Source organism: Suncus etruscus, chromosome 7 (assembly GCF_024139225.1).
Source record: "Suncus etruscus isolate mSunEtr1 chromosome 7, mSunEtr1.pri.cur, whole genome shotgun sequence".
In the NCBI taxonomy this organism is placed as follows: Eukaryota; Metazoa; Chordata; class Mammalia; order Eulipotyphla; family Soricidae; genus Suncus; species Suncus etruscus.
Window position 1 is genome coordinate 125543623 of NC_064854.1, and position 26724 is coordinate 125570346.

The window sequence follows — 26724 nt, forward strand, 5'->3', positions numbered from 1 at the left end:
AGGTCTGTCCTGGGTCAGCCACGTGCAAGGCAAGCACCCTCTGCTGCACCCTACTGCTTCGGCTCTCTCTTTTTTGTGCTGTGTTTTTAACAAGTGCCCAGTGCTGCTGGGGAGGGGCTCCCAAGGCCACCAGTTTCCTCTTGAGGTACAGCCTGACAGGGGGTGCTGGAGCCTGGTGGTGTCCCAGGTGCTACTAGGTCTATACCTGGTGGGGGGGGGGCTGGACAGTGACAGGATTCAAACACAGGGCCTGGCACTCTCTAGCCATGTGCTCTACCATTTGCACTATCCCCCTATCCCCTTATTTTATCATCTATCAATCTATAATCTATCTCTTATCTTTTTTTTTTTTTTTTTTGGTTTTTGGGTCACACTTGGCAGAGCTCAGGGGTCACTCCTGGCTCTACATTCAGAAATCGCTCCTGGCAGGCTCGGGGGACCATATGGGATTCGAAGCACTGTTGTTCTGCATGCAAAACAAACACTCCACCTCCATGCTATCTCTCTGGCCCCTAATCTATTTCTTTTCTATCTAGTGTGTTAAGGATCAAACTCAAGGCTTCACTTTTTCAAAGCAGGTCTACTACTGAGCCCCTGTCCACCCCCTGGAGCAATATTTTATTGTATTGATTGTATTTGGGGGTCTCCCAAGCTGGTCAGCTGAATGAGTCAGTGTTTAGGCCCTCACCAGGAATCACCAGACCCACCTCAGTGGTGCAGAAGGACCCCGCTAGGACAACACCCAGCAATGGTGAATGGTGGGGGTAGAGGGACCATAGTATCAAACCTGGGCCAGCTAGTGCAAGGCAAGCACTCTGTCAGTTGTATTATCGCTTCAGTCCCCTGGAACAGTATATTTTTTTTGTTTTGGGGTCACACCCGACTGCACTCAAGGGTTGCTCCTGAGTCTGTCCTCAGAAATTGCTCCTGGCAGACTCTCCTGTCGCTCCTGCTTTTCCTGGAACAGTCTCTGAAGCGGGGACTTCAGTCCTCTCAATCTTATGTTATTTGCTTTTGAAATAAAGGGAAAAGCACTGAAGCTCCCATATCCCTTCGTCGGTCAGGCTCTTGAGGACCAAAAGGTTCTGGAAGATTCCATGTGACTGTGCCCCAGATGTGATGCTGAGGTGCTGGGACATGAGTCATGAAAGCAGACATACTCCCTAGATCGCTCTGCCTTTTTCATACATATAATATATATAATATATATATATTTTTATTGGTAGTGGTCAGGTGTGTCCCATCTGGCACAGTTCAGACCCCACAGTCGGGCAGCCTATATGGGGGTCACAGCTCTACCAACCAGCAGGAGATCTCTGCTCCCAGGCTCTTCTTCTGGTAGTCCAGCTTTTGCTTTCTGGGATGGAGAAACAGATGGGAAGATGGGTGATCAGTAGGTTTCAGGAGGCGGGGAGATACATAGGATAGGCACATGGAGGGCAAAAAGTGTAGGGTCCCTCCAAAGACCCAAAAACCTAGCTGACCCAGTGCAGAACCCAGTAGAGCCTGTTCTGTGCGACCCCAGTACCCCTAAACTTGGGAGTTTAGGATGTGGAGAATTTCCTCTGGTCTCTGAAGGGTTTATCCCTCTCCTCTGGCTGTTTTTTGCTCCAGGCAGGAATTTGGGAAAGAAACTTCAGCCCCCATCCTCAGTGGCTTAGTGGCTTGAGGTCCCATTACCTAGTGGCCAAGAGGTTCTGTCCTTGAACACTCAGCGTGCGCTTGCTGTCATCTGCCTCTTCCAGGGGCCCCCAGACCACATTCTGGTAAAATTGACCTGAGAGAGAAGGAGAGGGTCTTGAGGCCGAAGGACAGAGAGGGGGGACACCAAGGCTTTTTTTGAACGATGCGTGACTTACCAAGGATTCCGCCAACTTGGTTGGAGAAGTAGTCGGGGTCCTGCAGAAGGAGTTTCAGGCCCTGCCCCGGGCCGTGCCAGAACTTCAGGCCCATAATCGTGCTGTTTGTGCTCCTGAGCAGAAGGAGTCCATCCCTGTCCATGGTCATCTTCAGGCTGTGGAAAAAGCCAGAGCCCTGAGCGGGAGCGAGGAAAGAGGGGGTCATAGTAGACTGGGGTGGGCTGCAAGACCTTTACACCTCAAAGTCTCTTGCAGCCTGGGCAGGAAGGGCCTCCATGTCCTCCCTGAGAGGTGACCACACTCACTGAGTGACAGAAGAGGGGAAGCAAGCGTCTTGGGCCTGCTCGGTCCTTCGCTTTGGTTTCTCATGAGTCTGATATGATGTGGGGGAGTCCTCTGTTTTGGGGGACCTCCCAAGTGCTGCTCAGGGGGACCAGGATCCCTCCTGGAAACTCTCAGCCAATCAGTGATTCAAGGCTGAGGCCGAGGATGAGGTGCAGAGACCATCAGAGCCCGCACAGGGGGCCTCCGGACATGTATCGAGTTGGGGTCCAAACTCTGGTCCTGACTACTGAGCCACTTCCCCAGTCCTGTCCCTTTTACTTTTATGAGTGATGCCACTTTCTTTTTTTCTTATTTATTTATTTATTTATTTATTTATTTATTTATTTATTTATTTATTTATTTTTTGGCTTTTGGGTCACACCTGGCAATGCTCAGAGATTACTCCTGGCTCCATGCTTAGAAATTGCTCCTGGCAGGCACAGGGGACCATATGGGACGCCGGGATTTGAACCGATAACCTTCTGCATGAAAGGCAAATGCCTTACCTCCATGCTATCTCTCCGGCCCCTCCTTTTTTATTTTTTCAATTTAATTTTTTTTTTTTTTTTGGTTTTGGGGCCACAGCTGGTGACGCTCAGGGGTTACTCCTGGCTATGTGCTCAGAAATCGCTCCTGGCATAGGGGACCATATGGGATGCCGGGTATTGAACCCAGGTTGGTCCTAGGTCAGCTGCATGCAAGGCAAATGCCCAACCGCTGCGCTATCACTCTGGCCCCTGCATTTTAATTTTTGATCTACACCTGATCATATTCTGGAGTCATTCCCAGCGGTACTCAGAGGACCAAGAAGTGCCAAGAATTGAACCCAGGCCTCCCTCATGCAAAGCTTTGCCTTGTTGAGCTGCACCCCCTCTGGCTCCTTGTGCCACCTTATTTTGAAGTTTTATGTTTAATCATGTATTTTGATATCCAGAAAGGCAAAAAAAAAATCTCTTGTTTTAATCTCCTTCCTTTTAGTTTAAAATGATCTCCCAGGGGCTGGAGAAATAGCACAACGGTAAGTTGTTTGCCTTGCATGCAGAAGGATGGTGGTATGGTCCCCCGTGCCTGCCAGGGGTGATTTCTGAGTATAGAGTCAGGAGTAATCCCTGAGCACTGCCGAGTGTGACCCAAAAACTAAAATTAAAAAAAAAAAATAAGATCTTCCAGGGCCGGAGTAATAGCACAGCGGTAGGGTGTTTGCCTTGTACGAAGCAGACTCAGGATGGACGATGATTCGAATCCCTGTTTTCCAAATGGTCCCCTGAGCCTGCCAGGAGCGATTTCTGAGCACAGAGCTAGGAATAACCTCTGAGCAATGCCGGTTGTGGCCCAAAAACAAACAAATAAACAAAACAATTTTTATTTAAAATAATCTTCCTTGTTTTTCTTGAGATAGTTTCTTTCTAGCACTTTAAGACCCTGCTGTTCCTGAGTTCATTTTAAATAGAATTGCCCTGAAACTTCCATGTGCTCAATGCCTCTGCCCCTCTTTGAGACTCACTAAGTAGAGTGGCAGGATTGTTTATCAGCAACTTCAGTAGAAAAACTTGTTTTGTGCTTTTGTCTTTGAGCCACTCCTGTGTTCATGGATTATTTCTGGCTTTGCACTCCTGGCAGCTGGGGATACCACTGCCTGTGATGTCAGCATTTGAACCCAGGTTGGACACATGCAAAGCAAACACCTGACCTGCTGGACTACCTCTCTGGAATGCTTTTATGGTTTGTTTGCTTGATCTTGTTTTGGGGCCATACCCATCTGCACCCAGAGATTGGTTACTCCTGGCGCTGTGCTCAGAAATCACTTCTGGTAGGCTTGGGGATATCAGGGATCAAACCCGGGTTGGCTGCATGCAAGGAAAATGCCCTACCTACTGTGCTATCACTCTGGGCCCCCTAGTAGAATTCTTTACTCGGAAATATTTCATCTTCTAGCCTGTATGTCCAAGGAATGGTCCGATGCCGCTAATCTCCATGTAGTTACCAGACAACAGGAAATTAAAGCTTTCTTATGAAATTAGGAGTTTTTAGGGGCTCCCTCACTTGCTGAAGGCCTGGAAGAGGGCAGGTGGGCTCAGAGGTGAGATTGATGGGGAGAACACGAGTTGGACCCTTCTGAAAGAGGACAACGTCTTCACACTCTTCTCAGCCCTCTGAGGGGTCTAGAGGCCAAAGCTGCTCCTGATGAAGATTTTACATGAACAGGAACCCACACATATGCCATCCCCTCCACTGCCCACTGGCTGCCAAGGATTCACCACCCTGTGGGCCTGAGTCTCACATGTCCACGACAGTCTCAGCCCCAAGCTGGGAGGAAGCTCCAGAACCACCTGGCATGGCCAAGTTCCTGTTTCCCATCATCTCATGCTCGCCCATCCTCTCTCTCTCCATCCTTCTCTCAGTTCTGCAATTAGGACTGGGGCAATGACCTCTCATCACCAGGGAAGAAATGATTGAGACTGATGGGGGGACTAGCATGGAGGTAGTGCGTTTTCCTTGCATGCACAAGAACGGTGGTTCGAATCCTGGCATCCCATATGGTCCCCCGAGCCTGCCAGGAGCAATTTCTGAGCATAGAGCCTGGAATAACCCCTGAGTGCTGCTGCATATGACCCAAAAACAAAAACAAAAACAAAAGACTGAGAGGAGCTAAACATCTTCCCGGAGAGAGCCGCATGGGAATTGCAGCAGAACTGGTTACAAGCTATGTCTCATCCTATGTGGATGGGATGTGAAAAGTCACACGTCCTCAATGTCTGCTTAGGGCAGAGCGGATGGGACAGGGCTCTGGGCTTCTCCACCCTTCTGTGGGTACAGAACCCAGCTACAGGTCCAGCCATCCTGTTCCTCAGGCCTAGCGCTCCCGCTCTGGGCTCACCTGGGCATCTCAGCGAATAGTGTTTTTTTCCACTTGTAGGATGTGCTCCTGCTGCCCCGCGTCACCACGATGTGCTCCGGGGTTGCACGCACCACCAGCTGATTATCCTTGAAGGTCACCTCAATCCATGAGAAGTGGCCCTTCTCCTCCTCGTAATAACCCATCACCTGGAGCCCTGAGAACAGCAGCCTGAGTTGAGTGATGAGAGTGCATCCCCTCCCATGTCCCCGCTTGTCCACGTCTGTCTCCTCTCATTCCTTCCTTCTCAGCTTCTCTGAAAGTCTCAGCCTACTTGCCAACATCTTTTCTCCCATGCCCACATTTTCAAAAACGTTGGTTTTGGTTTGAGGAGCACAGCTGGAGGTACTCAGGGTTTCCTCCTGGCTCTGTGATCAGGGATCACTCTTGACAGGGCTTGGAGTTGGGGATCATATGGGGTAATTGGAATTGGTACACACAAGGCAAGCATTCTATTTTTATTTTTATTTATTTATTTATTTATTTATTTATTTATTTATTTTGGTTTTGGGTCACACCTGGCAGCGCTCAAGGCTTACTCCTGGCTTTGCACTCAGAAATTGCTCCTGACTCGGGGTACCATAAAGGATGCCCAGGATCAAACCCAGGTCTGTTCTGGATCGGCCACGTGCAAGGCAAACGCCCTACCACTGTGCTATATATCTCTGGCCCCAAAGCAAGCACCTCTACCCTGTACATTCTATCCAGTCCAAAAGAAGTTCCCTGACCCAGAAACAAAGCCACAGGCTTTGGTCAGGCCCCAGCAACCGATTCTGTAGATGTGTGTCCCCTTCTGAGAAGGGACACCTCGGCCCGGAGAGATAGCACAGCGGTGTTTGCCTTGCAAGCAGCCAATTCAGGACCAAAGGTGGTTGGTTCGAATCCCGGTGTCCCATATGGTCCCCTGTGCCTGCCAGGAGCTATTCTGAGCAGACAGCCAGGAGTAATCCCTGAGCACTGCTGGGTGTGGCCCCCCCCCAAAAAGAGAGAGAGAGAGAGAGAAGGGACACCTCATGTCATCAGCGCTGAAAAAACCCTGATTTAGAAACTCCATCTGGGAGGGTGAGGGAGATCCTGCAGACCCAATCCCGAGGGAGCAGGTGCAGGGTCTGGTGTCATCAAGTGGGAGATCTCTGATCTCAAGGGTGCCAGCCAGGCTGTGGGCAAGTTTATGTGTCACCCTATCTCTGTTGGGTTTCTTATTGCTGTCCGAGTCATGCCTTTGAGGGTGAATGGTGTCTGAGTTTGTTGAGGTGGGGAGGCTCACCTTTCTCAGGGTCTGAGATCAGCTCCAATAATCCCTGAGAGCTCTTGAGGTCCACACAGATTTGGTCCCCACTCTGGCCAGGAAGTGGCAGGATGGCGTGCGGGGCCTTGATGTAGGCTGGGTAGGAAAGGGAAAGGACTGGTCAGAAGCAATGAAAGCCACTACAGTCCAAGGGAGCAGGCAGGGAGAGATAACAACATACCTTCGGTTGGAGCTACCATGGTTGCTTCTAGAAGGAGCGATGGTCCGGATTTAGATGGTCCCCTCAACCTCCCTTTGGGAAAAGAAAGAGTGTGAAGGCAGGGAGAAGAGAATGGGGGTTGGCTGGGCTCCCTCTCTGCTTTGACCCCAAATCCCCCAGGTTTCCCTGCTAAAGGGCCAGGATAGATTGCTGGGACTCTGGTCCGGGAGGTACCTTCGAGATGATCTGAAGACACAGTGTGAGTTTTGTCCACTGAGGAATCTTCGAAGACATCAAAGTAGACATTTGAGTTGCAACAATCGGAAACAGAAAAGGAAAGGCATGAAGGCATTCAGATTGGAGCCCGACACCCTCCAGCCCCTACGCCCGGTGCTCCGGTCCCAACCCAGGAAGCAGAGATAGGGGAAATGCAATGCGAGGGAGAGGACAGGACAAACCTAGCTCTGCAATTGTCTGATTTTTTTTTAAATTCAGCTCCAGGAACCCTTATTGGCTTTGTGAATGGAAGAGACCTTCCCTTTCAGCATAAGGGTAAGGGAGCCATCTTAGTGTAAACAACAAACATTCTGTTGATGTCATGCTACGCATGATAGGCAGCTTTGCCAGGCCTGGCCCTGCTCCTGAGCTTGGTGGCTTGTCTCACTCTGCTCTCTGAGCACTGAGCCTATTTGAGCATCAGTGAGAGCAGACTGGTTTCTGGTGCTTACCCAACCCCCTTCTGAAGGGCATCGGCTGATAGTCAGCAACAGCATCGAGGAGTTGGATGCTAGGATGGGGTTTGCTAGAAGGTCTCTTAGGCCTCATTTGGGTGTTTCCTATACCTTTGGAAAAGGGGTCACAATTGTTCTTTAATTTAAAAAAACTTCATTGATTTATTAATTGGTTTTGGGGCTACACCTGGCAGTGCTCAGGGGTCACTCCTGGCTCTGCGTTCAGAAATTGCCCCTGGCAGGTTGGGGAACCATATGGGATGCCAGGAATTGAACCGGGTCCCTCCCAAGTTGGCCACATGCAAGGCAAATGCCCTACCGCTGTGCTATCCCTCCGCACCCCCCCCCAACAATTGTTCTTCTTTCAAGCAGACACTGCTGGGCTTCCCTGCTCTAAAATCTCTTTGCCCAGAAATCCAAGACTGGAACAATGGGTCTTTTTGGAATGGGTCCTTTCCCCCCGCTAGGCTCGCAGGTATCCCTGCCTTCCACTCCCACTCCTCCCCTCATCCTCCCTAGTCCCTTAGAGCCACTTCTTTTAGCAGGAGAGGGACACCAAAACTGCCTCCCAATCACACTTACCTGTGGTTGATCTTGACTTCATCCCTGACCCCAGCCCTAGCCCCAGCAGGATGACCCATCCTTCCACCCCCACCCGGCCGGCCACAGTTCTGTTCATTGCCCTTCCACTCCCCTCTCCCATACTACCTCTATGCCTGGTGCCTGCTCTTCCCATGCTGACGTAACGAAAGGGACCTGGAAAATGAGGGTGCTTGGATTTGCTCTCAGCTCTATGTGCTGGGCCCCCCAGCTGGACCATGTCCTTAGTGGGCCTGAATAGCAGCCAGAGTCCAAATGAGCAAGTGAATTCATACATCAGCAGGCTGGGTAATTCCATGATCACTGCAAGGAAATGCAGCTCCACCCCACACCCAGGCTAGCCTCTGAAAACATCAGAACTTTACCTCGGGCAGTGACCTTGTCTTGCTCTGCAAGATAAAAATGAAAGAGAAAGGAGGGTTAGCTTTACTCTGCAACACTCCATTTGGTGCGATGAATTTAGGGGGGGTCTGTAGGCTTTATACCTAGTGTCTGCTCTATGTAACACAATGTCCCTGGCAGTCTGGGTTCAGGTAAAGCTAAGGGGTGGGGAACGGGGAACACTCAGGCAGCTGGAGGAGGGCTTGTCGGGAGGGTTGACTGGAATACCGTAGTCACATTCACCTTTTTCCACAGCTTTATTGATAACGTGGGGCTTTTCTTGGCCTTCGGGTTTGGTGACCACCATGGAAGTGAGGGGGGTGACAAAGTTATATTTGAGTGACAATTCCAGGGCTCGGGCCTTCATGTCCTCTACCTCAGTGTCTGAGGAAGAAATCCTGCAGGTTGAAGATCCCGGCTCAGCCTTAGTAAGACTTCCAGACCCTCTGGACTTCCTGGGCTTCCATTTGTAGCTCAGATAAAGCCCCAAGACCCCTTCTTTGAGGGTTGAGGAGAAGCCCCAGGCCAGTTGAACCCAGTCCACCCTGGAGAGGTCAAAGAGGTGCCAAGGTGGGAAGCGGAGGACAGGGGGAGTAGCGGGTGGTTCCCACCCCGGGGTGCGATGCATTCACCCACATCTGCTCCAGGAGCTGTTGGATGGTCAGATAAGCCCAGAGTCTCTCCATGAAGCCATGGAAGATGTACTTGGGAGTCTGGAACTCCAATTCCTTTTCAGCCACATCGGTCATTATTTCGAAGGTGATATTCTGCTTGGACTGGAGAGGAATGCAAGGTCAGGCTATGAGGGGCACAGAGCCACTGAGGATGAGAAAGGCCACCAAATGCCAGGTGCCCTGGGGCAAGTGGACAGCAGGAGCTCAAGCCAGAATGGCCTTGAAGAAAAGGGGAGGGTAAGGCACCTGCTCCAAAGTAGTGGCAGAAAGGTTGTGCCCACTGGGTGGGGCAAAGAATCCAGGTCCAGCCCTCCCTCAGCCACTGCATAACTAAGGAGAGAGGGCTCCAAGGTCAGGGCCCTTTGGGAGATGGGGGACTGGGTTCCCATTTCCCCATTTGGGAGGGTGTTCCCTGCTCAAGATGGTACCTGCCTGCCCTCAGGGGCTGCTCCTGGCTCTGTGCTCAGAAATTGCTCCTGGCATTCTCAGAGACCTTATGGGATGCCAGGAATCAAACCAGGTCCATTTGGGGTTGGCCACGTGCGAGGCAAATGCCCTACTGCTGTGCTATCTCTCTGGCCCCTGTGTAGCTGTTTCTGAGATGAGCCATACCCCCACCCCACCCCAGGCCTCTCTGCTCTCCTACCTGCTATGCACCCTATAAGTACCTGAGTGAGCAAGCTGGGAATATTCTTTCTCCCTCTGGATCTGATCCTGGTCATTTTCTACCTATCCTTTAGTGTGGGGGTGGTGAGGGTGGGAGATTTTTTTATGAGTAGACTCATGCCCAGACTAGCTCAGGCTATTCAATGCTGCTCTCCAGAGTGCCCAGGTCTGTAGCTAATCATCTTAAGCACACACCCTGAAGCCCCTGACCCTGTCTTCCCTAAACACAGAAGCACACATCCCGTTGTTCTCCTCTCTCACATCCTAGCCAATTGGCTGACAGAGTCCACACCTTACTCTCCACCATACTCCCCCCAATACAAATATTCCTTTCCCACCTAAAATAAACAGTGTAGGGCATTTGCCTCGCAAACAGCCTATCCAGGAGGACAAACGTGGTTCAAATCCCAGCATCCCATATGGTCCCCCCGAGGCTGCCAGGAGAAATTTCTGAGCACAAAGCCAGGAATAACACCTGAGTGCCCTTGGGTGTGACCCAAAAACAAACAAATAAACAAAAACACATGCAAAATAAAATAAAATAAATAGAGTTAGTCTCTCAAAGTGGCTGGTGGAGTCTTTTCTTTGAGTGTTCTACTTGCCTGAGATGTGATCTCACCAGTGACTTTTTTGTTTTTGGTTTTTGGGTCACACCTGGCAGTGATCAGGGGTTACTCCTGGCTTTAGGCTCAGAACTCACTGCTAGCAGGCATGGGGGACCATATGGGATGCTGGGATTTGAACCACCGTCATTCTGCATGCAAGGCAAATGCACCACCTCCATGCTATCTCTCCGGCCCCACTCACCAGTGACTTCTACATCTGACCTTACCAGTTTTATTTACCCCACAGGGTACCTGGCCATGCACTTGCCTGGCAGGCAGCATCCTGAGCCTCTGGAAGGACGTGGCACAATCAGGCGTTCGACTTCTTTTTGAGAAAGTTGTGGCACCTCCCCCAGACAGGGGCAAGAAGGGCTAGGCAAAGCAGGTTACCCATGCGAGTTCAGACTTTAGTCTCTCAGCTAGTGAACTGGGGGCGGCCTTCTCATCCTGAGTGCCACTTCCAAGGTGGGCACAAGGACAGGAGGGGATGGCAGGCAGCAGGGGTAGCAGCAAGGCAGGGTTAGCCTGGCACAGTGGGCGCAGGAGGTGTAAGGTATTTCTTCCCCCAAGGCCCTAAGATTTCTGTTGATGGTCAGAGCTGCCCACACTTGGGGTGTGGGGGGACTTGAATAAAGAATAATAGAGTTCGGCTGGGGGAAAGAAGGGAGAAAAAGAGGCAAAAGAAGCAGCAGCAAATCGCTTCTCGGCCTTTTGGCTAAGATCAAGTGTAGTATCTGTTCTTATCAGTTTAATATCTGATACGTCGTCTATCCGACGACAATATATTGAATGAATTTTTGGCACTAGGAACTGGAATAGGAGCTTGCTCCGTCCATTCCACGCATCGACCTGGTATTGCAGTACCTCCAGGAACGGTGTACAAAAAAGAAAAAAAAAAAAAGAAGAAGCAGCAGCAAGAGGAAGCTGCTTGGAAAAGGGTTAGCATGGAAGCCATGTGAGGAAAAGCATATGGTAGATAGGGCCATAGAATAAACCAAGCTATTTCTTTTTTCTTTTCTTTTCTTTTCTTTTTTTTTTTTTTTTTTGGTTTTTGGGCCACACCCGGCGGTGCTCAGGGGTCACTCCTGGCTGACTGCTCAGAAATAGCTCCTGGCAGGCACGGGGGACCTTATGGGACACCGGGATTCGAACCAACCACCTTTGGTCCTGGATCGGCTGCTTGCAAGGCAAACGCAGCTGTGCTATCTCTCTGGGCCCACCAAGCTGTTTCTGATGAAACTGACTGCTTGTGATTCTTACTTTCTCTTTTTTTTTTTTTTTTTTTTTTTGGTTTTTGGGCCATACCCGTTTGATGCTCAGGGGTTACTCCTGGCTATGTGCTCAGAAATCGCCCCTGGCTTGGGGGGACCATATGGGACGCCAGGGGATTGAACCTCGGTCCCTTCCTTAGCTAGTACTTGCAAGGCAGACACCTTACCTCTAGCGCCACCTTCCCAGCCCCTTTTAACTTTTTTTTTGTTTCTTTGTTTTTGGGCCACACCCGGTGATCCTCAGGGGTTACTCCTGACTCAGCCTAGAAATCACTCCTGGCTCAGGGGACCATCTGGGATGCCAGGGATAGAACCCAGGTCCATCCTGGGTCAGCAGCCTGCAAGGCAAACGCCCTACTACTGAGCTACTAGTCTGGCCCCTGCTTGGATTATTTCTTAGCCTGCATCCTCAGACCTGCCAGCCAAAGGGCCTAGAGGAGTCGTGCTGAGAAAGGCCTCACCTAACACAAGGACTTTAGACTTTATATCTTATATTAAACCAACAAGAAAGGGGGGCCTTGTTACCTCCTCGGAGCTCCACCGTGAGACAGCACAGTGAGAAGTAGTGCCAGCCGCCAGAGGCAAAGAGATGTGTGGCTTGCTGTCAGCTCTGCCTACCCGCAGGGCTGTCTTCCTGCTGGCCCTTCTGCCTGTCCCAGCCATGCTGACCCTCAGGGACAGTCGGCCACACTCACCTGCTTCCCACTGACTTTGGCAGAGATCATATTTAGGCCATCTTTCCGGAGCTTCCCAGCCACCACCATCTCGGCACCCCTGAAGAGCAGATGGAAGTTGTCCTTCGTGACATGCTCTGTGGCATTGCCTGGATACTCAAAGGTCACCGATGTCACCAGTGGGTGGGCCACCTCCTGGTAGAAGTCCTGTGGAATGGGCAGGGTTGGGGGACATCATCATGAGGGCCAGCTGGGTGTGTTTGTGTGTGTGCGGCAGGGCCAGTCCATCTGTCTGGGCTGCCGTGATTCATGCAGTTGTGCAAGGCTCATGCCGGCACCTGGAGCTGCAGATTGGCATCTGAGTCCTCGTAGATGCGCCGTGCCAGGCCACCATTCTCCAGCGCCATCTTCTCCAGGAAGTTGTAGTTGACGTCAAAGCCAAAGCCAAGGCAGAAGAGGTAGTACTGGCCCTCGATGGCTTCCTTCACATTCTTCTGGATTATTACAGGGTTGGTCTCTCCTGGAGAGAATGGTGTGGGAAGGGAGTAAGAAAATGGTGATTGAGGGGCCGGAGAGATAGCATGGAGGTAGGGTGTTTGCCTTGCTTGCAGAAGGACGGTGGTTCGAATCCCGGCATTCCATATGGTCCCCTATGCCTGCCCGGGGCAATTTCTGAGCACAGAGAGCCAGGAGTAACCTCTTCGTGCTGCCGGGTGTGACCCAAAACAAACAAACAAACAAACAAAAAAAGGTGATTGAGAGAGAGAAGAGAGAAGAGAGAGAGAGAGAGAGAGAGAGAGAGAGAGAGAGAGAGAGAGAGAGAATGCTTGCCCTAGAGGCAGGCAGGGGAGGGGTGGATGGGAGGGAAACTGGGGACATTGGTGGCAAGAAATGTTCACGAGTGGAGGGGGGTGTATGTTATAAGAATGAAACTCAATCATGAACAACTTTGTAATCATGCCATTTAAATAAAAAGGAAACAAAACAAAACAAACACTTTATAGTTTAGCCATGAACAACATAGATCTGAATGATGTGGATAGCCTTACATGTGGATTTATTTAAATGTATTTTCTATTCATTGTGATTTTCCTAATAACATCTTCTTTTCCCTGTCAGTTTTTTTGGGGGAGGACGGTTTGGGCCACACCCGGTGACACTCAGGGGTTACTCCTGGCTATGAGCTCAGAAATCACTCCTGGCTTGGGGGACCATATGGGACACTGGGGGATTAAACCGTGGTCCGTCCTAGGTGTGCTGCATGCAAGGCAAACATCCTACCGCTGTGCTCCGGTCCCTTCTTTTCTCTATCATATTGTCAGATACCAAGTACAATAATGCAGCATGTAAATATGTTTTAAAAATAAATACCTTTTTTGGGCTATAAAAATAAAATAAAAGAGAGAGAGAAAATGGAGATTCTGGCATTTCAAAGCCTTCCTTCCCTGTCATAGTCCCACAGGTGGCGGGGGCTGACTTGGCATTCCTATGGAGGTTGTGTGCCCCAGTGAGGCACCCTCGCCCTCACCGCTTGTGGGCTCCCCATCAGTGAGCAGGATGATGATGGAGACGCTTCCCGCGTGCAGCATTTCCTCCCGGTTGGCGTCATTCAGCATCTTCACAGCCTTCAGCATGGCCTCGTTGATGTTGGTCCCTGTGGGGAGGACACTCAGGATGGCTTCCAGCTGCCTGCCCCGGCACCCCCTCCCTTGGGCACTCACCTCCAGTGGCCCTGAGGCCGGCAGCATAGCTTTTGGCATGTTCCAAGTTTTCAGCTGAGGCTGGCACCAGGGATGGCTTCCACTTCTCCACATGGCTGTTGAAGTCGATGAGGTTGAACTGGTCTTTGGGGTTGAGTTCACCCACGATCTTGATGAGGGCTTCCCGGGTCTGCTCAGGGGTGGGAGACAAGGTTGGGTGTCTACAGGGCACTCGTAGCCCTGAGCTGGCATCCTGGGATCACTGCTAGGATGAGGCTGGGTGTTGGGTTACTGGTCCTACCCTAACCAATATTCATACTCCATCCTAGATTGTGATATGGTTATAAGATTCCTGGTTTTCCCCTACTTGGTCTTCCTCTCCCACTCTGGAGTATGATCAATAAAAGCAGGGGTCTGAGGAAGACAGAGGCTCATTCTCTGGTCTTCCTCCACTAAGCTGCTTCCCTCCTTAGGAGCAGAAGGCTTGTGTGGTAGGATTCCTGGCTAGAGTACTGGATTTCCTGAACCCGTCTTTGTACCTCTTCACTGCGTGGATTATTTCCTGCCTCAACGTTTGCACAGGAAAAGTGCTGAAGGCCAGAATTGCTCCAGGCTTTGGAGGAGAAATCTCTGGGGGCTGCACTGACTGGAGGCCTGGCGCAGGGCCCCTCCCTGGCCCCTAGGACTCACCTGCTGGATTTTCCTACCAGACATGGAGCCGCTCTTGTCAATGACAAAGATCACATTCTTGGGTATGGTGGGCAGGTCCATGGGGGCAAAGTGGTGTACAAAGTACCCTTGCTCGATCTGTGAGAGTGAGACCACCAGGGCTGAGAGGTACAGTTTTCCCCGCCAATGCTCCTCAATCCACGGCCTCCTATTGTTCTCTCTCTTCCAGCCCCTTCCATCTCTGGCCCCAAATCCTTGCCACCTATTAGGACCAATCCCGCCTTTCTCTCTCTTACACACACTTTCTTCCTTTCAAGCTCTCTAAAGGCTTTCCTTCCACCTATTTTATATTTGATTTCAATATTTGATGCACCTGATAATAAAAGTTTTGAATATAGGGTCTGGAGAGCGTACAGTGGGTAGAGTGTTTGTCTTGCTTGTGGTCAACCTGGGTTTGAACTACAGCATCCCATAGGGTCCCTCAAACACCACCACAAGTGATACCTGATTTCAAAGCCAGGAGAAACCCCGAAGATGGCATGCCCCTCAAAAACATAATCAAAAAAGATTTTGAACATAATAAACCTGCGATCCATTAAGGAGCAAAGATTCTAAAAACAAGGTCTGTTGGAGCTGGAGCAATAGCACAGTGGTAGTGGATTTGCCTTGCACGCTGCCAACTTGGGTTTGATCCCCAACATCCCATATATTCCCCTGAGCCAGCCAGGAGTGATTTCTGAGCATAGAGCCAGGAGTAACCCTGAGTGCTGCCAGGTGTAGCCCCTCCAAAAAAAAAAAAAAAAAACGTAAATAAATCCTCTCTGTCTCAATCTCTGCCCCTCTCTCTCTCTCTCTCTCTCTCTCTCTCTCTCTCTCTCTCTCTCTCTCTCTTTCTCTCTCTCTCTCTGAAAAAGAAAACAAAAACAAAATAAGGTCTGTTAAAAGAATAAAAGATAAAGGAAAAGCCCAATGATAAAAAATATATAGATGAAAGGAAACTACTGCTATAGAGCAAAAAGCAAGCCTGTGAGCTCCAGGGCAGCCAAGCTCGTAAGAGAAACTGCAGGGGCCAGAGTTGATAGCACAGTGGATAGGGCATTTGCCTTGTACGCTGCCAGTCTAGGCTAGATCCTTGACATCCCATATGGTCCCCAGCACCTACCAGGAATGATATCTGAACTCAGAGCCAAGAGTAACCCCTGAGTACCGCTGGGTAGCTGGGTATGTTCCCAAAACAAAGAGAGAGACAGAGACAGAGAGACAGAGAGAGACAGAGAGACAGAGAGAGACAGAGACAGAGACAGAGAGAAACAGAGAGAGAGAAACAGAGAGAGAGAAACAGAGAAAGAGAGAGAGAGAGAGAGAGAGAGAGAGAGAGAGAGAGAGAGAGAGAGAGAGAGAGAGAGAGAGAGAGAGAGAGACTGCACTCTAGCAGAAACGAATTATCTTTTGACTGGAAAAGGATTGTCAGGTTAATCCAACTCTTCCTTTTCTCCTGCACTGGCCCTGGGACATGGTCTTAAGTAGGAGAGGAAATTCTGTCTTTTCTTCTAGAACCCTTCAGGCGTTCACGCACTTGAATAGAGCCGCCGGAGAGGCTGCGGTTGACATCGTAGTGGACAATGAAGTGACCGTCCAAGACCGTCTCCTGCTGCTGTGGGGACATTCCCTCTTCGAGTACGGACTTGAACTTGATATGAGCCTGGTAGAGGGACAGGGGCTGGAGTTGGATCAACAGCAGGCCAGGAAAACAGCAACTGGCAATGGGAAAGTGAGGTCTCCGTGCCTCAGCCTGGGGCCCAGACCCTGGACGGTTCTCTCCAATCCCTCCCAGGGAGCACTATTCCTGGAGCCCCCCTGCAGAGGCTGAGCCTCTGATCCTCCCTACTCTCTCTTGACTGCATGTTGCCCAGAACCTTCAAATAGGCCCCATACCAAGCCTGCCCTCCATATCCAGGACTCACCCCATCCGTCCTTTCTGGTGCATGGCAGCGAGATTTGTGGTGGCCCCCACTGCCTCCAGCTCAGGGATTCCATCCCACTGGGGACAGAAACCCTGACACACTTGCTCAGGGCCAACCCACCTTGGTCTCATTCACGGAGGTGGTGAGGGAGTTCTTTAGGTCATCAGTTACGAAGGTGTTCTCTGTCTCCAGGAAGCTGATCCCTTGAGGCTCAAAGATGTGAATATCTATCTGGAGACAAGATGTGTATTTGTGTGTGTGGGGGGGGGGTTCAGCCAGGTTAGGGTTACGGTTAGGGTTAGGGCTAAGTAAGGGGACCAACTCTCCCTCAGCCTGGAGTAGATTATCCAGGAGGACTCCTAGGAGGAGGTGGAGGCCAGGTACCTGCAAATGCTTGACTGGCTGCTGGGGCTGGATTTTCAGCAACAGCTCATATACCCCCAACTGCCTCTTGAGCAGCTCTTCATACACCAATACGAAGGTGACCTTGGCTTCAGGGGCCACGTTGACCGACACTTGGAACTGCTCCGTCTTCCTCCCAACAGCCCTAGCAGAGGGGGTCTGAGATCAGCCCCCTGGACAGAACTGTCTCTGCCCACTAGGCCACCCCAACACCCTGGGCTCACTTAACCAAGGCTGCACTCTCTCCCCGGGCCACGGCGGCGCTGTACTGCTCCTCGGCCTTCTCCTTCTCCTTGATATTTCCTGGGTAGGTCACTTCGTCAATGATCCTGGTAGGAGGCAGGAGATGGGGAGAGTTTTGGGTGAAGGGGATGAAGGATCCCCCTTGGATCCCATGTTCTAGAGAGTCTCTCAGGCCTCCCACCTCCATGAGCTCCCCAACCTGACCTCATCTCCCCAACCTGATCTCCTTCCTCTGAAGGAGCCTGTGGTATACCCCTAGGAAGAGTGAGTGAGTGAGTGAGTGAGTGAGTGAGTGAGTGAGTGAGTGAGTGAGTGAGTGTGTGTGTGTGTGTGTGTGTGTGTGTGTGTGTGTGTGTGTATAAGTAAAATGTCTCTGCCCCCAGGAGGGAGGACAGGGAGGAGACAAGTCCTCTCCTCTCTACCCCTCAATCTCAACTCACCCCTTCCCTGTGTGACCCACTGGAGGGCTGAGGGGGACATAGGGCGAGGGAGAAAAGCTCTGGGCTGGCTCCTCTGCCCCCACCACCCAGGGCAGGACTCTCCACACAGAGGTTGGCCTCCAGGGAAGTAGTCTGGAGAGCTTGGTGACTGGGGGCTAAAGGGATGGGCCTGTCTTGGGGACAAGCAGAGTCCTATTCAGAAAGTCAAGAGATTTCTGGAGAGAAAATTGTGGGGAGAGGAAGGACAAGCCAGCAAGCTTTGTGCCTGCTGGCGTGTGGAGCTTAAGGGCAGGGTCCAGGGCAAGGAGGCATCTTCCTCCGCCCCACACTTTATTTCACTCTGCCCTAGGATGAGTCCAGTACAGGGTTCCCCAAAAGGCCTCCTCCCACAGGCCTTTCTTCTGCAGCCACAGCTGTTCTGGGCCGACAGTGGAGTCAGTCCCATCTCTATTTGTTATTTTTTTTTAAACCAGTCAAATTGAGCAGTGGGGGGATTATATACCAATTTTTGTGATACTAACATTAATAAGTTCTGATAAACCACTGCCATCGGACCAGCCTCAGTCCCATGTCCTGATGGAACGTGGTGAGTTATGGACACAGCCCCTGAGTGCTCCAGGGCGTGGGAGCACCTCCATCCTCAGGGACCAAGTCCTTTTCAGTTGTCTACACGTCCCAGGGTACATGACAACCCTGCCCTAGAGATGCTCACTGTCACACATCCCACACCCACCCCCCAACTGCTGGCACGAGCCTCTCTCTGTCAGGCCTATCACCACCTCTCCCTCAAGGCCAGGGCCATGCAGTTTGTACTTGCTTTTAGCAAACATTGCAAAACCCAGTTTGGGAGGATAATAAAGGACAAGGTGGGGACCGTCATAGCTCAGAGTCCACCGAATTCATGGGGTTTCCTCTGTGGCCTCTGGCCCACTACCAGACCGAAGTGTCAGGGGATGGGGTGGGCCTGAATGAGAAGTTCCTAAGACTAAGGGGGACTGCTGCTCCAGGCCATGCTCCACTGTGGGGTGGGCCTAGGTAGGACGTTTTGGCTGTCTGTGCCCAGCACCGGCTGCCTGAGACCCCAGTTGGATTCCTCCTTGGGAAAGACTCCAAATGCCTTGGTTCTCCACGTGTCTGTCACCCAGTGGATACTGAGGGGTGATGGACGGACAGGAGGCAGGTGGGACAGAAGGAGGGACAGACTAGAGGTGCCCCTTCAGGCACACCCCATCTCAGGAGAAGGGCCTGGCCCCAGGACGTACATGGAGAAGTTGGTGACGAAGGCTTTCTTGGGCAGCTCCATGTTGAAGATGGCTTCCTGGGATGAGTCGGCTCTGTTGACCACCCGGCTGGTGACAACTGTGTGGGCAAACCGGGAACTAACCTTGGAGTCCACCATGAGGCTGTAAATGTCGATGCCATTCTGGGGTGTAAAATAAAAATAAAAACCCACAAGTTGGGTGAGACTACCCCAAGCAACCATGTTTCTAACCCCTCAGGGCGGACAGGTCTGATGAGGCTGGGTAAAGTTTCACTGGAGTCAGTCAGTCATGTTCTCTCTCTGCCATGTGCTTTCTTTCCTCAGCCCACAGCCAGATTCAACCCAACCCCCAATTCCCAGTGGGGGGAAATCAAGTCAGGTACAAAAGGAACTATCCTGTGGGTTTTTGCATCTCAAAGAAGGGATGAGGACAGGGCCACTACCTCCTCCTGACTTGCCTCTGACCCCTACCTAGCCAAAACCCTGCCTCAGGGACCTCCTACCATTGTACCTCAGGTCCCACCCCAAGTGTCAGGGCAGGGGACCCCCCTCTGTCTGACTGTGTGTGGCACGGGACACGAGCCACAGAGTGTTACACATTGCTCCCCTGAGTGAGGGAATCCTTTGATTTTGGGGACCTAGGCCCTCCATGGAAAGTGGGAGAAACTGTCCCCGCCAGTAAGTCGCCTAGAGGAGCTGAGAGAACTTTTTTTGTTTTGTTTTTGGGACACATCTGGTTGCACTCAGGGGTTACTCCTGGCTCTGTGCTCAGGAATTACTCCTTGCAGGTTCGGGGGACTATAAGGGATGCCGGGGATTAAACCCAGGTCAGTTGCGTGCAAGGCAAATGCCCTACCCACTGTGCCAGGCCCCTGGGAGAATTTGCGGGTCACAAGGTAACCTCCAAGAACTGAGGCTCTTGGGCTCTGCTCCCTTTCCCTGTTCCTTCTACCTGAGCCACAGGGTAGGCCCAAGGAAGACACAGCCCCTGGCTACAATTCCCCCAAGAAAGACACACATGCACCCACGTGGAGCCTCATAGCTTGCCTGTCTGCACCAGTTCACATATCTGTACCCTGCTCTATTTATGTGTACATACAGGCAAGCACCAAGCAGCAGGTGGCTTAGAGGCCTGGGTGCATCCTGGCTCTGCGGCACATCCTAGGCTAAGCCCTTGAGAACAGGTCCAGCTTCATGTTCACAAGCAACCTGACACAATTCACAGATAAGGGCCTGAGTGCAAGGGGGGCTTCACACACACACACACACACACACACACACACACACACACACACACACACACTCAGGTACATGCCCACAAGTCCTCAAGATGCCTGCTACCTTGTGGGTGGAACGGGCCTGCAGGAGAGCCAGCAAGGACAGCAGGAGCAGCCCAAGGCAGTGGGCACGGCTGAGGGTCTTCATTCCAGCTCCTGTGTCTGCCAGTTGCTTCTGAGCTGGAGTAGAAGTGGGGGAATTAATTGGGAACTCGCCCCCTCTCCGCTCCACCCCTGTGTGGGCAGCTTCTGGGAAATTGGACCAACCAGCCAAGGACCTCGGTGTGGTGTCAACAAGCAGGCTGGATTGACTGGATGTCCCATCCCGTGGACTTTGGTTGGGGAAGGCTGGCCAGGGCAGGTGTTGGATGTTGCAGTCTCTTCTGAAAACTCCAGAAGCTCTTCCCAGGACAGTCGAGGCCACCCCACCCCCCACATCAGCCATTCCCCAACAAGTGTCCCAGGGATGGGGGACGGTGAGAAACTAAATCCACTAGTCCAGACTATGGGAGACGGAGGTCAAAGGTGGGCCAGGGGAGATCTGGAGCCCTGAGTATGGTCCGGAAGTGAAGCCCAAGGCTAGGTGGAGCCCCCTTCTCTCTCCTAAGGTCTTGGGCTTCGTTCACTCAGAGACATTCGCCCAATTGCAGCAAGACCCCCATAATAGAACCTGGAGTGGCACCGGTCAGCCATGAACAGGCACCCAAGACCTCCTACTAAGGAGGTTCTAGCTCCTGGGAATTTATAAATGAAGGGGAAAGCAGGGTATGCTCTGCAGGAGGACTTGAGGGGGCTGGTGAGTAACACACAAGGGGTTCTTGGGGTTGAGCAGGGTCCGTGGAGCCTAGGAGTCTGGGTTCACACGAGGAAGGAGGAAGGAAGGAAGGAAGGAAGGAAGGAAGGAAGGAAGGAAGGAAGGAAGGAAGGAAGGAAGGAAGGAAGGAAGGAAGGAAGGAAGGAAGGAAGGAAGGAAGAAGTCTTCATCAGTGCTGCTGTCTGCACTGCAGACCCCCACTAGGTTGGTATGACTGCTGACACTTTCCCCGATGTTCCTTCAATGAAGTTGAAATGCTACTTTGATAACAAATAGCAGTAAAGGGAATAAATATTATTTTTATTAATATCTTTATTTAAGTGCCATGATTACAAACATATTTGTAGTTGGGTTTCAGTCATAAAAGGAACACCTCCCTTAACCAATGAAACCTTCCCGCCACCAATGGCTCCCATCTACCTCCATTCCCACCCCCTGCCTGTATATGAGACAGGCATTCTATTTCTCTCACTCACTACCATTGTCATGATAGTTGCTGGTTTAGTTATTTCTCTAACTGCATGCACCACTCTTTGTGGTAAGCTTCATGTTGTGGGCTGGTCCTTCCAGCCCTCATCTTTATTGTCTCTGGGTATTATTAACAGACTGTCTTTTATTTTCTTCAAACCTTTTCATTTTTTTTCTTCTTTATTTTGGAAGAAAGGAAAGAGGGAAGGAAGGAAGGAAGGAAGGAAGGAAGGAAGGAAGGAAGGAAGGAAGGAAGGAAGGAAGGAAGGAAGGAAGGGAGGGAGGGAGGGAGGGAGGGAGGGAGAGCATGCAGGAGGGAGAGAGTGGAGACTGAGAGACAGAGACACAGTCAGAGAAACGAAGGCGGAGAGGTGAGAGGAGGGAGAGAGAAAGAAAAAACCTATAGATGAGTGAGACTATTCTGTCTCTGTCTCCCTCCCTCTGACTTATTTCACTCAGCATAATAGTTTCCATGAGGATCCATGGATAGGAAAATTTCATGACTTCATCTCCCCTGATGGCTACATAATATTCCACTATGTATTTGTACCACAGTTTCTTTAGCCATTCATCTGTTGAAGGGCATTTGGGTTGTTTCCAGATTCTGGCTATTGTAAATAGCGCTGCAATGAATATAGGTGTGCAGAAGGGATTTTTGTATTGTGTTTTTGTGTTCCAAGGGTATATTCCTAGGATGATATTGCTGGATCGTATGGGAGCTCAATGTCCAGTTTTTTGAGGAAACTCCATATTTTCCCATAAAGGCTGAACAAGACGGCATTCCCACCAGCAGTGAATGAGAATCCCTTCCTCCCTCCCCCACATCCCCACCAGCACTGCTTGTTCGCATTCTTTGTGATGTGTGCCAGTCTCTGCAGCGTGAGATGATACCTCCTTCTTTTTTTTTTTGTTTTTGTTTTTGGGCCACACCCGGCAGTGCTCAGGGGTTACTCCTGGCTGTCTGCTCAGAAATAGCTCCTGGCAGGCACGGGGGACCATATGGGACACCGGGATTCGAACCAACCACCTTTGGTCCTGGATCGGCTGCTTGCAAGGCAAACGCCACTGTGCTATCTCTCCGGGCCTGATACCTCCTTCTTATTTTGATTTGCATCTCCCTGATGATTAGTGATGTGGAGCATTTTTTTTTTTCATTTTGGGGGGAATAAATATTAAATCTCCAGTGGCACCTGTGTCTCTGGGAACTGTGGGACTGTGGGAACAGTACTCTGAAATAGCCACAGACAGGGAAAGAGGCCTCTCTGGAAAGTGCGGTCTATGCCAAATGCTGGGTTAGGAAAGGACAGCTTAGCAGTACTGGCCTTGTGAGTGTGAGTATATTTGTGTGTGTGCTAGTGTGTATGCAAGGGTATATATGTGTGTTCTAGTATGGATGTGTGCATAGGTGATATATATATATATATATATATATATATATATATATATATATATATGTGCGTGTTGTCTTAATTTAAAATGAGTCCTAGTGTTGGAGTGGGGATGGTGAGGTCTTTCTGGGCTCGATCCAGCTCCCGCAGCCCCTACGGTCTGGCTGGTCTGAAGGTTGCAAGGTGAGAGCGGAGAGATTTCCAAAGCAGTCAGATGAAGTTCCAGGAGTCAGCCAGCTTGATTTCACAGTCCCTACCGCCATGCACACCTCCTCACATGGCCTCCACACTAAGCCTTTTCCTAGTAGCCGCCTCTCTACTCTTCCTGGATCTGTCGGCCTCTGTCTCCCTTTCAGCTGCCTTTTCCAGGCTTCCTAACTGGCTTCCAGGCTGACTAGCTAGCTCCCTTTGGTGATGCTATTGCTGCTGCTGCTGCTGCTTCTTCGATGATGCTCAATAGCTAGTGCTGAATCTCTGCTGATGATGCCTCTCATCCATTTACTTCTCTTTCTAACTCTCCTCTCTCTCCCCCCTGCAGACTCCTCTACCCACCCATTCCGGGTGTGGGCCGTTCTAAATTCAGGTGGGATGAGTTGGGGGAGGGGATTCCCGCATATGTGTGCTTGCGTGTCTGTGTATGTGTGAGTGGGCTCATATGGATGTGGCATGCACTAGTGTGTGAGTATGAGGTTGTGTGTGAAAATGTGTGTACTAGGGTGTGTAGTTCCTGAGGTCCTCGGAGGGGTCTTGGGAAGGGTCTCTTCCATCAATGCCAACGAGCATCTCCCTGGGCAAAGGAAGGGACAGCATCGTGGCTTGAATCATAGTCCCTCTCCTGAATGTGACAGCTCAGAGGCACATTTCTGTGTGTGCATCTTATCACCTGCCCTCTTGGCTCTGGATTTCTGAGACCAGAGACTAAAGATTCCCCAGAAGTCTGGCAATCAGAGGCGAAGCCCTTCCCAACAAGCCAGGGAATAGGCTCAGGCCTTTTATCCACACAAACGTAGCTTCTTGGAGCACGAAGTCTGGGTCCAGCCCAGAAGCCTCTAGAGAAGGAGGTCAGGCTGGCTAGGAACATGGGAGAGGCACCTGCAACAGCTCTGCCCCTGCCCAGGGCCAGGCGGGCATCCTGGAGGGCTCAGCCCAAGCCAGAGCTGGCAGCCCAGCCACTGTTGGCCACTGCAGGCCACTGTCACTACTGTCAGCCTATCTATGGTCTTGCTATCCCCGCTTGATGGGCCTCTTGATGATGCTGATCCTGGAGGATCCTTCAAGTTTTTGTTTCACCTGTTCTATAAGGTTCTGAATGGGAATAATGCTGGGAAACAGGTAGGGAAGACAGACACATGGCAAGGATGGAAGCAAGAAGTCCTGTTTATTGCGAAGCTTAAGGACATGTTGAAGAGAGGGCAGGTCACCCAGTGAAGAGTGTGGGGTGTGTGTGGGGTTTGCTCAGTCCCCAAATCCTCCTGCAGGGCCCAAGTGGGTGTGGAGGAGTAGGGTGGACCTCATTTGTGCTGATATCAGCTTTGAATTTGCACATCACTTCTGTGAGGCTAGGGTCAGATGTGGGACCTTTTCCCCTGGTTTGCCTACACCCAGCCTAGCACCCCATGAGGAAGTTCTCAGTGGCCAGTGATGACACTTTGAACCCTTCAGCATGGAGGTGTGGGAGAATCCGGAACTGGTGTGATGGTTTTACTTTTCTGGATCCTATTCTATCCCTCTGAATTTCCTATGGTGGCCTTGGTGGGGCGTGGACCCCTATCTACTAAACGTGCATGTCGGCCAGGTTCCCTAAAGCGACCCAACTATCCTACCTCACCCGAAAGGCCGGAGAAGGCCGGAGCCAGGCTCTGACCAGTTAAGTACTGACATGTTGCTGGTGTTGTTTTAGGCCACAGGCTCCAGCTCAATTTCTCTGGGGTACAAATGGGGGAAACAGAGGCTCAGAAAGAATAGAAAAGTCTGAAGTCATAAAGGTCAGTCAGGGCCAGACCTCAGCCTCCAAGGCTCTTGCTAGCATGAGGCAGTGGCTATAGAGGCGGCTGCATTATCCTCTGGGGCCCCCTGAAAGTCCCCTCCTGCCCTCCCTGGCCCTGCCTCAGTGAACATACTTGGTGACTCCCCAAAGTCTCCCCTGAGGGAGACTCTTTATTGATATCCCCACAGTGCTGCGTGAGAGCTGGGCAGGGATGTTGGGGGGCTGGGGTAGGGTGCTGGCCCCAGAGGCAGTGGGTGAGAGAGAAGTCCGATGTTCCGGCTTTGGGGAGAGTTCTGCAAAAGGCTCCTGCGTTCCCATCTTGTCTCGGCGTGTGGCAAGCAGAGCTGCAGGCACTTGTCAGCCAAAGACACTCTTGGCGGGTTCAGCCTTGGGCTTCTCGAAGACGGTCTCGGTGCCTGTGCGGGCTCGGCTGAACACAGACGGGGCAGGACAGCCAGCCTGCTCTATAGAGGCCCAGGGCAGAGGGGTCAGGGGCCAGGCTTCCTTAGGAAGAAAGGCCCCTTCTGGCCCGGGTGATAGCACAGCGGTAGGGCCTTGCAAGCGTCCAACCCTGGACAGACCAGGGTTCAATTCCCAGCATCCCATATGGTCCACCCCACCCCCACCCCCCAGCTTGCCAGAGCGATTTCTGAGCTCAAAGCCAAGAGTAATCTCTGAGTACCCCAGGTGTGACCCAACCCTCCCCAAAAAGAGAAAGGGCCCTTTTGTGGGGGGGCACCTCACCCACCTCAGGAAACAGCCCGTGAGATCCCCTCCCCACCTCACAGGCACTCACCACACTCCCGCATGACTTGGTAGGTCTTGGATTTGATCTCCTGGTTCCTGCCCAGGTTCCCTCGAGCCCCCTTCAGGTCCTCCTCCTTCACGGGGGGCCGCTTCTTCTTGATAGGGGCTTCCTGAGCGCCGGCCTGGGAGAACCCCAGAGATCACTCAAATTCTACCTCTTTTCGGCCCCTTCCTGCCTCTCGCCCTGGTACCAGAGCCCTCTCTTTCCTGCCCTTGAATTTAAGCCAATTCCAAGTGAGCCTCCTTGCCTATGAGTCCCCACTGTGCCCTATCCCTGCTTTCACACGGGACCAGCTGCAGCTGGGCACCCCCCCCCCCCAGCAGGCTCAGGGCTGGGTACAGACATCTGAGGGGAAGCAGCTTGGAGCCTGTGTCTAAGGACATTTTGCAAACTGTTATTGTGTTTGGGATGGGAGCTGGCAGAGAAATGAGATGCCACAGTCCGGCCAGAATGTACTCATGTACAAGGGAAGGACAGGCTTGCCCAGATAGGTTTCCTGGGCCCAGGATCTCATTCCTTCCTATATTGGAGGCAGTTGCAGGGACTCCCCAGTTTCTTAGGCTCAACTGGGTCCACAGCACCCCTCACCGGACACCAGTATGTGTCCACAATCCCTGTGTACGTACATATACTCACATTCATCCACACACTGTGGCTTGATCCCGCCACTTCCTGACAAACCCTGAAGACCATGAAACCTAAACTACACAGGAATTCATCTAGGAAGCTGATGCCGGAACTCTTTCCCCTCTGCCTGCCAGCCCCGACCCTCCCCATTTCTCATGTTTTGTTGTTGTTGTTGTTGCCAGTAATAGTATAGTTCTGGGCCGGAGAGATAGCACAGCGGTAGGGCGTTTGCCTTGCAGGCAGCCAAACCCAGGAGGGACCTGGGTTCAATTCCTGGCATCCCATATGGTTCCCCGAGCCTGCCAGGAGCAATTTCTGAGTGCAGAGTCAGGAGTAACCTCTGAGTGCTGCCGGGCGTGACCCAAAAACCAAAAAGAAAAAAATAGCATAGTTCCACTCTCAACCCCACGGACCACCACCGTGGCCTTCGCCGGCTCCTACCTGGGACATGGTGGGTGGTGTGGAGCTGGCGTCCCTGGAGGCAGCTTCAGGCAGGCAGAGCTGTGATCAGCGGCGACTCTGTGCTGAGCTTATATAGCGCCTGCCC

At 51.6% G+C, this 26724-nt stretch overlaps 1 protein-coding gene and 1 non-coding gene across 2 annotated transcripts; one reads left to right on the top strand and one right to left on the bottom strand.

The window, feature by feature from the left end:
* Positions 1 to 1214: 1214 nt before the first annotated feature.
* On the bottom strand, positions 1215 to 20320 carry ITIH4 (inter-alpha-trypsin inhibitor heavy chain 4). The gene is made up of 21 exons (XM_049777714.1): positions 20150 to 20320; positions 18810 to 18970; positions 17089 to 17193; positions 16847 to 17009; positions 16583 to 16693; positions 16075 to 16200; positions 14520 to 14636; positions 13851 to 14019; positions 13658 to 13783; positions 12468 to 12649; positions 12151 to 12336; positions 8876 to 9015; positions 8399 to 8637; positions 7964 to 8161; positions 6762 to 6809; positions 6549 to 6620; positions 6347 to 6463; positions 5062 to 5236; positions 1860 to 2014; positions 1681 to 1777; positions 1215 to 1357 (listed from the first exon to the last, which is right to left on the bottom strand). The coding sequence occupies exons 1-21, from the start codon at positions 20231 to 20233 to the stop codon at positions 1288 to 1290; spliced, it is 2841 nt and encodes a 946-aa protein (XP_049633671.1). The 5' UTR covers positions 20234 to 20320; the 3' UTR covers positions 1215 to 1287.
* Positions 10880 to 11070, top strand: LOC126014904 (U2 spliceosomal RNA). The gene has a single exon (XR_007497853.1). It is a non-coding gene; the product is annotated as a U2 spliceosomal RNA (small nuclear RNA).
* Positions 20321 to 26724: the final 6404 nt, after the last annotated feature.

What these genes read in the sequence shown, in the direction of transcription:
- ITIH4 (XM_049777714.1), bottom strand. Translation starts at nt 20,233, where the DNA reads ATGAAGACCCTCAGCCGTGCCCACTGCCTTGGGCTGCTCCTGCTGTCC. An exon ending in AGGCCCGTTCCACCCACAAG is followed by an intron (nt 18,971 to 20,149) that starts GTAGCAGGCATC and finishes TTTACACCCCAG; the next exon opens with AATGGCATCGACATTTACAG. An exon ending in CGGCCTCAGGGCCACTGGAG is followed by an intron (nt 13,784 to 13,850) that starts GTGAGTGCCCAA and finishes TCCTCCCCACAG; the next exon opens with GGACCAACATCAACGAGGCC.